The sequence below is a fragment of the Scatophagus argus genome, chromosome 8 (genome assembly GCF_020382885.2).
Source record: "Scatophagus argus isolate fScaArg1 chromosome 8, fScaArg1.pri, whole genome shotgun sequence".
NCBI classification, from domain to species: domain Eukaryota; kingdom Metazoa; phylum Chordata; class Actinopteri; family Scatophagidae; genus Scatophagus; species Scatophagus argus.
In genome coordinates, this window is record NC_058500.1 from 24773474 (window position 1) to 24787723 (window position 14250).

Below are 14250 nucleotides of genomic sequence, written 5' to 3' on the forward strand. Positions count from 1 at the left end.
CGCGGAAACAGTGACAGTTAAGGGGAAATTCGTGTATTTTTTTCACTGGCTCATAAAAGCAGGGTGAAGTCAGGAGAAGTAAGCAGTGCAGAAGTGAAGGTGTTCCTTGGTGACAGTTAGATGAGCCCTGCCTTCTTCCCCCCGAGGCAGACCACAGCCTGGCCTATCTATAGCCAGGACACCAGGGCAGCAGTGCTGGTTTCACGGCCACATCCCGGCCTACTGTGGCTGGGACTAACTGTCGGGATGGGTGAGGGTTTGGCATGGCAGAACTGAGTTTTGGTTTGGGAGGGGGTCTTCCTCTTACCCACCACCTCCCCTCTATGTGTAAAGCTTCACTCTGGGTCAGAAAACATAAGCAGGAGAGGAACTGAAACTTGGAGGAAGGAGGGAGGAAAGATAGAGTGAAAGAGCCAGAACACTGTTGAAATAGCAGAGGGATTTGTGCTGTGTTGTTACCCTTTTTTTCAAATTGTCTTCTGATGTTTTGTCGAACGAACAACTAATCAGTTAATTGAGAATGAATTATACTTACCGGTTTTTTGTTCATCCCATTTTTGTGAACGTGATGTATCGGGAGGGCCTTGGTATAAAGGTCTACGTGAACTCAGAGATGAGCTGTTTTTAGTGTTCAGAAAGGTTCAAGGGTCACCGTGACCTCACAAAACACTTTCTGGCTGTAACTTGAATTGCATTCAAAATAGTGGTGAAGAGATAGACTGGAACCATAGCTCAAGGTGTACAAAAGGAACACTAGACACTCGATTGAACTGCCACAAGGTCGAACATTAGTGTTGGATTATTTACACATTATTTCACACATTATAATATGTGTATAATTAAGACAATATCAGTGTTACCAGTATAATGTAACAGGCCTATTCTGAAACGCTGTAGTCCACCACAAGCTCATGGGTTTTGCTGTTGTTGAGCGTCAGGTGATTGTTTTTGCACCATGTGATGATGCTCTCTGTTAGTCCTCCATACTGCTGTGTGTCTGCTGTGTGACAGCGTGTCTCTCACCGGAAATTATTCACTCGAATCATACATGTCAGTATAGTAATAACTACAGTTCCAACAAAAGGTACATTTAATACCTTTTATCAAATTTAACTACATGTAAATCTGGTCAGAGATGGTGCACAGAGGTGTACAACAGTGAGCTGTTAATTCTAGCTGTCAAATTAATTGCTAATTAAAAATAATTGTCAACTGCAGCCCAGCAATGCACACAACGGATTTTGGTTTTTTTTTTTGTTTAATTCGCTGTTGTTCATTCATTGTTGCTGTGTTTGGCTGAGCAGTTGTGTGCCCTCTTTGAGATCTCCTCTGCTCATAAAGACCCACCATGCACAATAAAATAAAATCTAGTCCAATTTGTAATTGAATACACAAAAAAGGAGAAATTTGCTGAAAATGTTTTGTGTCACCTCTGAAGCGAGCTGCCATGCTGCCTCCATCATCCACGGCTTCCAGATCAATGTGTTTTGTAAAGCATGACCCCCCACCCCCCCACCCCAACCTGCCCTCATCTCTCCCTGGTGTCACTTGACTGGTGCAAAGACCCCTGACTCCACCTCTGCAGATGACTCCCGTTTTCCCTCCCTTTTTCCTCATTCTTTATCCCTCTCTCTCTTGCTTCTGCACTACACTAACCCCCCTACTTTATTTTCTGTCTCTTGCAACATAACTCTGCTGGTTTCAGTGTTGAATGAAATATTCTCTACTACTCTCTAATAAAAGTACTAATTCCACACTGAAATTACTCCACTACAAGTTAAAGTTCTACATTCAAAACCTTTTGAACTAAATTTGAAGTACTTTACACGCTGTTGTCTAATTTAATCCACAGCAATGCGTTGTGTTTTATAAGATCACCGTGTGTTTGTAGTGTGGCTGTCCAGTGAGAACCACTTATTTCTTAACTTATTTCAGACTACCTCAAATTTGTACAATATTTGAGTAAATGTACTTGCTGTAGTTACTTTCCACCACTGAAGCTTTCTCCTACACTCTCTCAATCCTCATCAAGCTGCTTTTATCATTCCTATTTTCCTTTTGGAGGATATAACATGAAAATGGTTCATCTCACATAGTTGATAGATACTGTTCAGGTCAGTTTGACCCAGCAGTCAAACTGGGGGTAAAAGAGTGTCAGAAAAGTGGAACTGAAAGTGGTGAAACATTAAAAAAACATTGAACATGTTTTTTTTTTTTTTAATGAAAAACAACTGAATTATCCTAATTGAACCATTATCTGTGAGAGGTAAGGAACCCCATTACACTAAATATTGACACAATAGATAGTACTGGAGTTAGTAATGAAATGTTAACAATGCTTATGAGGATTTTTTTTTATTTTCAGCCTTATTTTGGATAATAAAATATGCACTGGGTCAAATTGACTTTGGGAACATCATTGCTGTTCCCGACAAATGAACACAACAGGAGGGTTAATACTGTTGTCTTTAGGATCTTTTGTGAAATCATTGCTTTCTTTCACATTGTGGCATATTTGGTTTTTTGGAGAGCAGCACCGCAGTAAGTTTCAGGAAAAACAAAAAAAAAAAAAAACACACACAAAACAAATTAGCAAATAGCAAAACTGCTCCTTGGTGACAGATAGATGAAATAACAGTAGACCGCCTTTGAAAAATAACATTTAAGTACGCTTGATATAAATGTTTTAAAATAAGATTTAATCTCCAAGCTTGGAAGCAACAGTCATTTTGCTCACAACATGTATAATGTGTAGTTATATTGTGTATAATTTGTATGTACTGGTGATGAGTCTACTTTTTGTATGTATGATTAAGTAATTAGAAAATTGATTCCCAAAACGTTGTGACACTGTGTAAAATGTAAATGAAAACACAGTAGTCATTTACGAGCGTGGAGGTCCTCGGGCCTGTTTTCACGATGTGTTCCCAAGCTCTTAATTTGTTTGAAACATGTTGCTGGCATCAGATATTTTGAAAAACCAATGAATTTGATTAGATTAAATATTAAAGATATTCTTGAGCTGTTTTCAGTTGTATATATGTTGAAAGAGATTAGTAAACTATTCTGTTTAGTTTGTGTTTTGTACAACTTTTTTAGAATTCGGATTGGACGTAGACATGAACAAAACACCTTGTACAACTTTTTTGTCTCATTAATAATAGTTTTGAAAGATCATATGTTTGCACAGTTTCACCACTCCGGAGCGCTTCACCCCCACACATCCCGCCCCTCTTCCTCCTCTCCCCATGAGTGCGGCTGTTGTCACCTAAGCTCCGGACGGTGAACTCGCTTTCTATATTTAGTTTGTTCATATAGTTGCAGTGTCCTGCTATGTGGATCATAGTTCTGCATAGGCTAGCAGCCCGCTCTGGTCTGGACTGGCATGGTTTGGTCCGGTTTGCTCCTTCATTGTGCTATCAACACCACAAAGAATCTGACAAACCCAGAAAACATTCTTGCACGTTTGGTATGGCAGTATAGCAGTGGCAGGCAATGAAGGGGTTAACAGTAGTCACTCAGCATGCGGGAGCCATGGCGGGCAGGCAGGCAGTGCACAGGCTGACCTCTGACCCCACAGGAAAGGAATGTGGAAGCTCTTTCATCCAGGACAGAAACTAAAGACACCCGGGTGGTTGGAAAGTGGCAGTTCAATTCTGCTTTCAACGTTTTTGATTAGGGGAAGTAAGCAGCGGTTCGCTGTGAATGTGCTGTGGAGTGTTTGTCAAAGCAGCATCTGCCATTTTGGAATTAGGTTCCAAGCTACAGCAGCGTGTTTGTTGCTTGTGATCGCTGCAGTGACGGTGAAGTGTTATTAGTGGCTGAACATGGTTGCATTCGTGCTGTTTGTGCTGGCAGAAAAACTTGGTTTTGAAGCCTTGTGAACTTTGACCTATAACCTACAACCTGTGTAATGTGTTTGTGGTCATGTGACAAAAAAGCATTGGTGCAGGAAGTACTTTTATTGAAGGTAAAGTACTAATAATTTAGTGTAAGATTACATGTTAATTTGTTGCGCTGAAAATGTTACCTAAGTGAAAGTATATAAATATAGCCAGGAAAATGTACTTTAAGTATTCACAGCAAAAGTACTCAGTAAAACACTGTGGACTATGCAGATCATAAGTTCACAGAGTGATGATGTCTTAAAAATTGTTTATTTTGACTTCTACTTGTTATGCAGACCACGAGGAAGCACTTGATACGGGGAGTCCACTTTCACTTTCTGAGTCCTTAAACAGAGGTGTTGGTGAGTGCAAGTTGAGAAAAGGTTGGCTTCCACGGAGGTGCAAAGATTACGCGTACATTCTCAAAAGATAGTCACAGTGGTTATGAAAGTGCAAAATTTTCAAGTTTATGTGGAATTCACAACCAAACAAATGAAAAAAAATTTGGATAGTAATTTTGGGTAGTATGTTTCTTAAGCTGTTCTTCGCCATGTTATTATTTATTGGCAGAAAAATGCAATGACATCGTAACCGTAAGGGCAAGTTACACCCCTGTTATATCGTAAGGAAAAAGAAGAATGTGAAATGTCATATAAATTACTGATTTAAATGTTCCTTTTTCCATTTGTCATTTCTAGACACAAGTGTTAGTAATGTTACTGTAAGCCCAGTGTTTGAACATAAATACATCTGGAGCTCGTACTGCGTATCACAGTTGATCATAGCTGCAGTCTGATGGTGATGGATTTACTGTACAAACACAACAAAAGGGGGGAATGAGTGAACAGTGGAGTTTTATACATGTGGAGTGAGAACACATGAGAGAAACCTCAGCTGGATTGGTTGATTGATACATAATGAGGAACATACAGCGGAGGCATGTGAAGTACTGCAGAAAGACATGCCAGGAAAATCTTTATCCTCCTTTGACATAAAGAGAAACACAAAAGGGATTGTCGATTGATCGGCTGATGAAAAAAAAATCAATAACACCCTGGTTAGCTGAGAAAGGATAAGGGACCCATTTCATGATGCATACAAGCCAGAGAAGTGTAGAGATTTGTTGTTTGTAGTCTTCTTATACTGCTGATAGTACTCAATCATTTTAATATATGACTGCAAAGTACCTTAACCATTGCAAATTCTGAATTCCAGTGGAGTCGAAGGTGGAGTTGGTTTTTACTCTGCTCTGCCGAAGTAAACTAACGTTTGCTAACTTTAAGCAGGACCAGTTCAGCTGTATTTTCATCAGCATGTCGGGATTTAACTGCCTCATCTTGTTATGTTGGAAAACAGACTGAATTGCCAAGATGTTGGTTCATCGAAATTTAGATTTTTCAAGCACAGGAGAGTTAGGGATAAAGAAAGAAAAGAAGTCTGAAGTCTAAGTACATTTTTTTTAAGCTAAGTCTTATCTGTGGTTTTCTCACAAGTTATCCTTCATATATATATATATATATATATACAGAGTCAGCCAAAATAATGTATACACACACAAAAAAAGGGTAACACCATCTGTTGGGAAAACATTGTACAACACTATACAGTGTTAGCGTAATTTGATCAAACTTCGGAAGAGGTATCTATATGTATAGAAGTACTTGTACAAATTAAATATGTATGCATGTTTTTCATGTGTGTATATATTATTCTGGCTGACCCTCTTTCTCTCTCTCTCTCTCTCTCTCTCTCTATATATATATATATATGTATATATATATATATATACATATATATATGTGTATATATATATATATACATATGTATATACATATATATATATATATATATATATATATATATATAAACCATATATATGGTGTGTCCTTTGTGTGTCCTTCGTTCTATTTGGTATATTTCTATAACTTTGGAGTGTGGATTCTCTTCATTGTACTATATCTGCTTGTCTGTGTGCGCGCCTTTGTGAGTGTGTTTGAGCATGCTGGCTTTGGTGGGGGAGGGTGTGTACATGATGTTGCATTCAGCATGACCAGAACTCTATGTGTTGTATATACTGCTGTGTGTGGAGAGAGGCAGGGCAACACGGCATGGTTCAGTCCAGGAATGCGCGACGTGGGTAGGCTGTACAATAGAGCCAGGCTCCCTGAGGGTGGTCAATGGGACGGGTGTCACCCCCTGCACCCTCCCTGCTGGGTGATGACCACCACACAACGCTACAGCTGTCAGGTCCTCTTAGCCACCACTGTAAACACACATACATTATGAGAACAAACACATGTATGCACATGTACACTGAGACATGCACGGTCACACAGGCACACATGTCCTTAAGTGTATCTTGTGCAGAAGAAATCACATGAACACATTCGCTGGTCCTATATGTGCATGTTTTCACCACATGTGCCAATCTGTGGATAAATGTTTGTACATGTTGTGAACATTTAAATGTTAAAGCTTTGTTTCTGAACTAGCTGATTTAACATGCAGAAAGGATGCAATTACATTTGGAGCTTTGCATAAATGTGCATAGCTTGTGTGTGTGTGTGTGTGTGTATATGCATTCTGTCACATATACCCACATATGTTGATGGTACTCAGATGCACTCTCCGTTCATGAGACCGACAGCCAACGCTGTGCTCAGTGGCATGTCCGCTCAACCTTGGACTTAGCTAGTGTGATAGCTAGCAGAGGTCACAGAGGTCATTCAGGGTAAATAAGGGAATGCAGAGATGACTGGGAGAGTTCAGCGATCTCTTGGGAACACGAGTTAGCATAGTAGGTGTTTTTTTGAATAACAGCTGTAGGTCAGTAGCTCCGTTGGTGGACTTAAGCAAAGACTCTGACTATTTTTGCTGTTGTCAAGAGTTTGTTGAGTTCAGGTCGTGCTGGTTCTAGGAAGCCTGAATGTATGGTGTAAACACTGCACACCCTCCATCCTCCCCCCACCCACCACTCTCTCTACCCTGGGGGTTGAGTGTGTTGCTGTGTTTTCCCAAAGATTACAGGAGCCTTATGCAGGTTCATAACATGTGCATACATGTACACACATTAACACACACAAAGCTGTCTTTGTGCACTATGCTGCCATCTGAAGACACAAATAATGAGGGATGAGGCTGCGTAATTACATTCAGTCTTCACATATGGTTGTACAAATAAAGGCACTGTGGTGTGACTATGATTGATACTCATCATTCAAAAAAACAGGTTTTTGTTCAGATACCTGTTGTTCAACTCCCCCTAGTGATCACAGAGGAAACTTACTTTTCGAAGTCACATTACAGTATGTTTCAAGTCAAGCATGGTGAATTAAAAGGTTTTGTTTTTGACTTTACTTGGATTTTGAGTTTTTGTCTAAAGTGATGCTTTTTTTTTTTTTTTTTTTTTTTTTTTTTTACAATTTTGTCAAAGTTTCAAAATACTTGTTGACTTTTTGTCAGCTTACATTTATATAATGTTTGCTTCTCTCTTTGCAGAATAGTAAAAATGCAAAGCAGTATTTCCCACTCACCGCCAACCATAGCTGTTGGGACTGGGTGAGGAAGAGAGAGCAAGAAAGTGAAGGAGAGGAGCAACTGAAGAAGAGGGCGAGAAGGAGGAAAGCGCAGAGAAAGACTAAAGACTAGTAGGATTTTAACAGGTAAAAAGTGGACAGTATGAGAGCAAGATATGCTTAATATTGCCACAAACTTCATTTAGCATAAAGCATGTACCATCTATCTCCCCACAGATTTTGGCGTACTTTGATGTTTCCACTGCATAATTTACCCTTCCTGTGAGCTTCTTTTTCGACAAAGCCCCCCACAACTTACCACATTGAACCTGCAAGGCAGGGGAGCCACAAGTGAATTTTCATGGCAGCGGCACTCTAGGGCTGCCATGGCAGCTGCTGCCGCCGATGCCTCACACCGTATTACCGCACTGACGCCGGAGGAAGAGGGACGACGGACTGCCGCCAAGCTGTTTGGTAGCACCGCCCCACTGCCACGGACAGAGAGAGAGAGAGAGCGAGAGAGGGGGAAAGAGAGAGAGAGGGAGAGGGAAGAAGAAGGAGAAGAGGTAGGGAGAGCAAGTGGGAACGAGTGCTTGGTGTGCGGGGCCCTGTTCGCCTCACAGGAGAAGCTCCGGCTCCACACCTTGATTCACACAGGAGAGAAACCCTTCCACTGCTCGCAACCACACTGTCCCAAGGCCTTCAGCTCCAAATACAAACTCTTCAGGTACTGTGCATTAATCACATCACTCTGTTCACATCCTTGTAAGTATAGCTTTCATAGAATACTCAATGAGCCACTTCAGAACTTTTTACTTCTACTCCATATCTGACTCTTAAGTAGTAGTAACTTGATCTTCAAAAAGCAATAACGTCTTGAGGGAATTTCTTCACATTTGGCATAAACATCTATTTGGACTTAAAGATGAACTGATTTGGTGATTTTGTTAATAACTGTGACCTCAGTAAACAAATTTTTAGCCAGAACTGAAGAATTCATCCCTAATTATGACAACATTTCACAGAAATGGCTAATATGATAAAATGGTGAAGTGATGACATTTATATCCAACAGATCAAAGTCCACCTGCACTGTGACATCATGATGTTTTCTGTCTATTATTCAGCAGGGCACATTGCGACCATGTTTCACATGTGGTCAGATATTGACTTAGTGACACTAATCTTGGGTATCCACCTTGAAACTGTGCTGATTGTATAGATCTTCTATAGTGCTGAGTCAAAGATGTGTGTGAAGAGTCCATGTTTTAGAATTTGTAGCTTTTTGTAGCAACATCCACATTGGAAAGCACTGTAGTCATTGTAGAAGTTTCTAGGTTTTGATATTGAGCTTCAAGGATTATTGTTGTCGCACCATGTGATGAAGCTCTCTATCAGTCACTATATATATTATTACTACTATATTATTTCTGCAGAAAGGCAGGGTATGGCTGCAAGGAGGCAATTCTAACATTAAATATGGATCACGTGCCTATTTGTGCGTGAAAGATGTCACACATGGTAACAAACTTACAAAGAATAATTACCAGATTCCACAGTTCCACCTAGCTGACCCCTGTGTGGGCCAGTTAAGTTCTTTAACACCAAACTCATCCAACCATGTCTTTAAGGACCTTGCTTTGGGCACTGGGGCACAGTCGTGCTGGAATAGAAAATGTTCTTCCCCAGTCTGTTGCCACAAAGTTGGAAGCATAGCGTTGTCCATTGCCCCATTCCAAGACTTTTGTCTATATAGTGTAACTGCTGGAAATGTAAGTTCTGAAAAAAGCCACTGTACTCTACTCACCCAAGTGGAGAAACAAAAACAAAGCTAAAAGGAGAGTGAATATTAAGACTTCAGATGAGAACCTGAGCCCTTCAAAACACCTTCAGATTTCAGTGTTGTGTTTATAGGTTGTTTTCCCAAAGCAGCCACAAAATGCAAGTTTAAATGTTTTAAGTCTCAAACTCATTAACATACTAGGAAGTCTGGAATCCAGTGAGTCACAGGAAGTGGTTCCAAAACCCATATTAGGTCCTGACTGCAAACCACTGTGACTCATTTATGTATATATAGATGCTAGAGGTTTCACTGAAAGGAACTTCAGCATGCACATGACCATGCCAAATATGCCAATCAGACAAGGAATGTGTATCTTTTCCTAAAATGCTCCTGCTGTTTCTTTCATCCTCAACTTCGTCTTCGTCTTCCTCCGCTTATTCAAGTGTGGGCGCAGGGGCAAGAGTCTCCTACTATTTACAGTCTTTATTTTTCTTGTGTTTAATTGCAGGCATATGGCCACACACTCTCCACAGAAAACCCATCAGTGCTCATTCTGTGAGAAAATGTTTCACCGAAAAGACCACCTAAAAAACCATCTGCAGACCCATGACCCCAACAAGGAGGCCTTCAAGTGTGAGGAGTGTGGGAAGCACTACAACACCAAGCTAGGATATAAGCGCCATGTGGCCATGCACTCTGCCACGGCAGGTGATCTCACCTGCAAAGTCTGCATGCAGACCTACGAAAGCACGCCCGTGCTCTTAGAGCACCTGAAGAGCCACTCCGGAAAGTCTTCAGGTGGTACCAAGGAGAAAAAACACCCGTGCGATCACTGTGACCGGCGTTTCTACACACGGAAGGATGTGAGACGGCACATGGTGGTCCACACTGGCCGAAAGGACTTCCTGTGCCAGTACTGTGCTCAGCGTTTTGGCAGGAAGGACCATCTGACACGTCATGTGAAGAAGAGCCACTCACAGGAGCTGCTGAAAATCAAGACGGAGCCTCCTGATATGTTAGGTCTTTTAGCTTCCGGGTCACCACCTTGCTCTGTGAAGGAGGAGCTCAGCCCCATGATGTGTGGCATGGGTCCCAACAAAGACCCCATGATGGGCAAACCGTTCCCCAGTGGGGCACCTTTTCCAATGAGCATGTACAACCCCCACCATCTCCAGGCCATGTCTAATTCTGGTGTGGGCCACCCACACCCATCCCTGATGCCCAGTTCCTTGTCTGCAGCTATGGGAATGGGCTGTCACATGGAATCCCCTGGATCTCTTCACCCACACTCCCATCACCACCACCATCATCACCACCATCACCACCATCACCATTCCCCTCCACTACCCCCACACCATCAACCTCCGGCTCCCCAGCAGCAGCACCAGCCCCAGCCAGCCCCCAAATACCAGCTGGGATCTACCTCATACCTGCTGGACAAGCCCTTGAAAGTAGAGATGGAAAGCTTCCTCATGGATCTACAGAGCGGCTCGCCAGGCCCTGTTCCCTCTACAGAGCCCCACTCTGCTGCCTCCCCGCCCAAGGATGGCCTGGAGCCAGCCTCAGGCCTGGCAGATGAGCTTTGCGGGGATCCCCTCCTGTCCAAGAGCCCTGCGGTGATCGCTGAGTCTCTGTGTGCTGCTAACATGGACTTCTCCCACCTGCTGGGGTTCTTGCCCCTCAACCTGCCTCCATACAGTGCCCCGATGAGCACAGGAGGGCTGGTGATGGGCTACAACTCATCTGCAACCTCCTCCTCTTCTTCCATCTCCTCTTCCTCATCTCTGCACACTGCTGAGCCTCATGCTGCAGCAGTTGCTGCGGCAGCAGCTGCTGTCGCCACAGCACCTCTTACCTCTTTGCAACCGCAACCTCAGGAGCAGCAGAGCTCCAGCGGGGGTCTGGGCCTCGGACCCCTGCACCCACTCCCATCAGTGTTCAGCTCCAGCCTTAGTACCACCACACTGCCTCGCTTCCACCAGGCCTTCCAGTGACAGAGCCAGCCCTCCACCCAGCCCTGGCCAGCCAAGATAACCTCCAACACAGCCTCAGCTCAGTTCTGCTCTGCATGGATATTTTGGGCTGTGTCTTTACAGGGTGTGATTAAAAAGTTTGAGAATTAGAATAAATAAGTACACAAATGAACACTTAGAAGCCTTAAATGAAAGTGCACAAAAGCTTTTGATTGAGCCTTAAATGGAAGTTAAACCCCTTTGAGCAAACAGGAAAAGGTGAGAAAAGAAGTTAAAGCAGCTTTTATTTGAGCTTATTTTTCCTATCCTATAGTTATAACAATGTATTAACTCATCTATTTTTATTTCAAGTTACTTCCCCTTTTATCCCCCTTCCATCCCCTTTTTAGTAATATAGAGGGCAAGATCAGTAGGCTAAAAGGTGTGGTACTGCATACTTTCTAAAGTAATAATATAAAAAAAAATATCAAAGATAATTTTTAGTGAAGCTTATCTGTCTTGTTGTGACCCAGAGAAAATATAGTTTGAAGTGGATCTTTTGTTTTACTTTATTTTTCTTTTCCAAATGTAAGAACATGGTAGAATGTGTCTCATCTTCCCACCTAATAACCCAAACTGTCACGTTCAGGATGGAGAGAGATCAGTGAAGGAATGAAGAAATGTAGACGTTGAGCCAATGATTGAAAACGGATTTGGCTTTGACAGAGCCATGAAAATGACCCCTGTCTCTAAAAAAGTGCTCTTCAGACAAGAAAAATAATTATATGCATGTCCTTATTCTTTTTGCTGTAACTGATATGCTCCTAGAGTCATGTCAGTTTGAATGAAAATGCTTGTTAAATGAAAAGCAGACTCTTATTGTGTGATTGATAAGAGACCAGTCACACACATGGCCACACATTTACTTTTAAAGAAAAGAAAAACGAAATGTGAAAGTGTCTGAGTTGATTGAAATAGAGGTAATATCACACTTGCTTTTTTGCTGTTCCTCAAAAGAAGCACTTTTTTTTTTATCAGAAGGCACTTCATCTTTAGGAATCTCCTTGGGAAACCTTTTGTCTTTGCTAAGACAAAGACTTTCTCTTCACTCTCCTTCCTTCACAAATCTTCCTTCTAACAGTTATCTTTAAAAGTTACCATGATAGTGATAATTGCAGCTGTTTCTTGGCTTGCCAAACACACCTAAAATCTATATTTTGTGAATAAAATTGCAACACATCTTTCAGGCAGTCTTTAAAAAAGATGTATCATCATGGTAATGATGAACCCTGACATATGTGAATGACAAAAAAAACAAAAAAAACAAAAAAAAAACAACAAAAGAATTACAGTGACAGATGGGGAAAATGTGTTAAAGAATGTTATTGCAGTGTACGAAATATCTCAAAAATGAATATTATTGCTTTTATCTCAGTAAGGTGTATTTAGGTATTAAAACTAAGTGGTGATGTTTTGATGTCTGGCAGGTTTACATTTGTGTGTATCTTGAATTTTGGATCAAACAAATGGATGAAGTATTAGCTTTTTCCCTTAGCTTCTCTGTCATATCCATTTTTTAACTTTACATGTACTTGAGTTAGTATAGTGGAATCAGAACTGTGGATAGAAATATCTAAAGGGGGCTGTTAGTGGCTTCATAATCATAATTAGAATTTGAAACTATATAGATTGTGTCATAGGGATGCTGAAATGGATGGCCTATCAATCTATTACTATAGGTCTTTATCCAGTGAAATATTCATGTAACCCAAGTGCTGTAAAGAAATCCCAGCCCATTTCGCTCCGAGTTTAATAGTTTTGGATGTCTCGGAGTTTTGATCCTTTCTAACCTTTCACTACCAGCCTATAAAAAACGTGAGCCCAAAGGTAACCTAAGCCTCAAAGTGAAATAGGTGCTCTTTATCTAGCGTTCTGTCCGCGGCATGACCAACACAACTAGCATAGCTATACATAACTCTGTGTGTAAATGCCTTTGTAGTCATAGAAGAAGACTGGCCACAGGTGATCCCCAACCACCAATGTTGAGTGAAAATGAAAAAAAAAAACCATAGCACATAAAAAAATCAAATACATATTGCTGCTTTTAGCTACGGTTGCTGATGTACAACTGTAGACCACTAGAACATTTCAGTTTTTTTGTAAGATTGAGCTAAAAACATGTACACATCGAACCGACATAGTGTTCATCATCCCCGGGCCCATCCCCTCTGTACTCCTCCTCCTCCTCCTCCTCCTCCTCTTTCAGCTGCTTTATAGAGTCAAAGGAAAAGGGTCTGAAAATAGAGCAATATCTGGACAAATGCAGTCAATGAATTTCCGGGCTTTGACATTCAAAGCACAGGGAGGACACATGACTGACTGCACAATCTGAGGTATTGCTCATAGTCATATATTTGTTTGTTTGTTGTCATGTGATATATTATTTTCTGTTTGTATAAAACAGGACCTCGAAAAACAACACAACACATCACCTCATTTTTATTTGTTTTATTTTTCTTACCAAAACCTGGGGAGAAGAAACTACATTTTTGCACAATTGCTTGTTACAAAAAGCTACAAGTTTTATCTGAATTTTGATACTGTAGGATGTGAAACCCTAATGATGAGCAGCTGGTTGCCCCCCCCCCTCCCCTCCCCCCCGTGTGGTAGACAGGTGAAGGTAGGAGCAGCTGAAAATTCAGAATCAGCAAGCACTGATGCAGGAGAAGCTTCTCCACAGTTTGACCGTTTGATCACGACCTCATCGCCAAAATCCTAGATTTTACAATCCAAGTTCTGAACTAATTCGAAATTTATTTTCCACTTATTATTATTATCATTAGTCTTCCTCCTGGAAAGTCATTATGTTGATGACTCTTCTAAAATGATCAAACTTTTTATTGATCCTAAATAAATTAGCTGTCAGCACTTTTCTAAGAATTTGCATGATATATTAAAAAAAAAAAAAGAAGCAAAATTCAAATTTGATCTTTATAAGCTTAAAAAGTAGTTTTTAAGAAAAATCCTTTTGGCTTAAGCCAGAGTTGTAGCAATCAAGTTGAGCATTTATATTTTTGTAACAAATATTCATTTAGTTAAGGAAAAAGCTTTTG

The 14250-nt window shown here is 41.0% G+C and overlaps 1 protein-coding gene across 2 annotated transcripts in view; it reads left to right on the forward strand.

The window, feature by feature from the left end:
- plagl2 (pleiomorphic adenoma gene-like 2) overlaps positions 1-13265 on the forward strand; it is a 35643-nt gene extending 22378 nt beyond the window's left edge. For both annotated transcript variants that reach the window (XM_046396655.1, XM_046396654.1), the window contains exons 2-4: positions 7386-7549; positions 7640-8129; positions 9694-13265. In XM_046396655.1, coding sequence (XP_046252611.1) covers positions 7789-8129; positions 9694-11179 — 1827 coding nt within the window. In that variant the 5' untranslated portion in view covers positions 7386-7549; positions 7640-7788 and the 3' untranslated portion in view covers positions 11180-13265. The remainder of the gene's footprint in view (positions 1-7385; positions 7550-7639; positions 8130-9693) is intronic.
- The last annotated feature ends 985 nt before the right edge of the window (positions 13266-14250 follow it).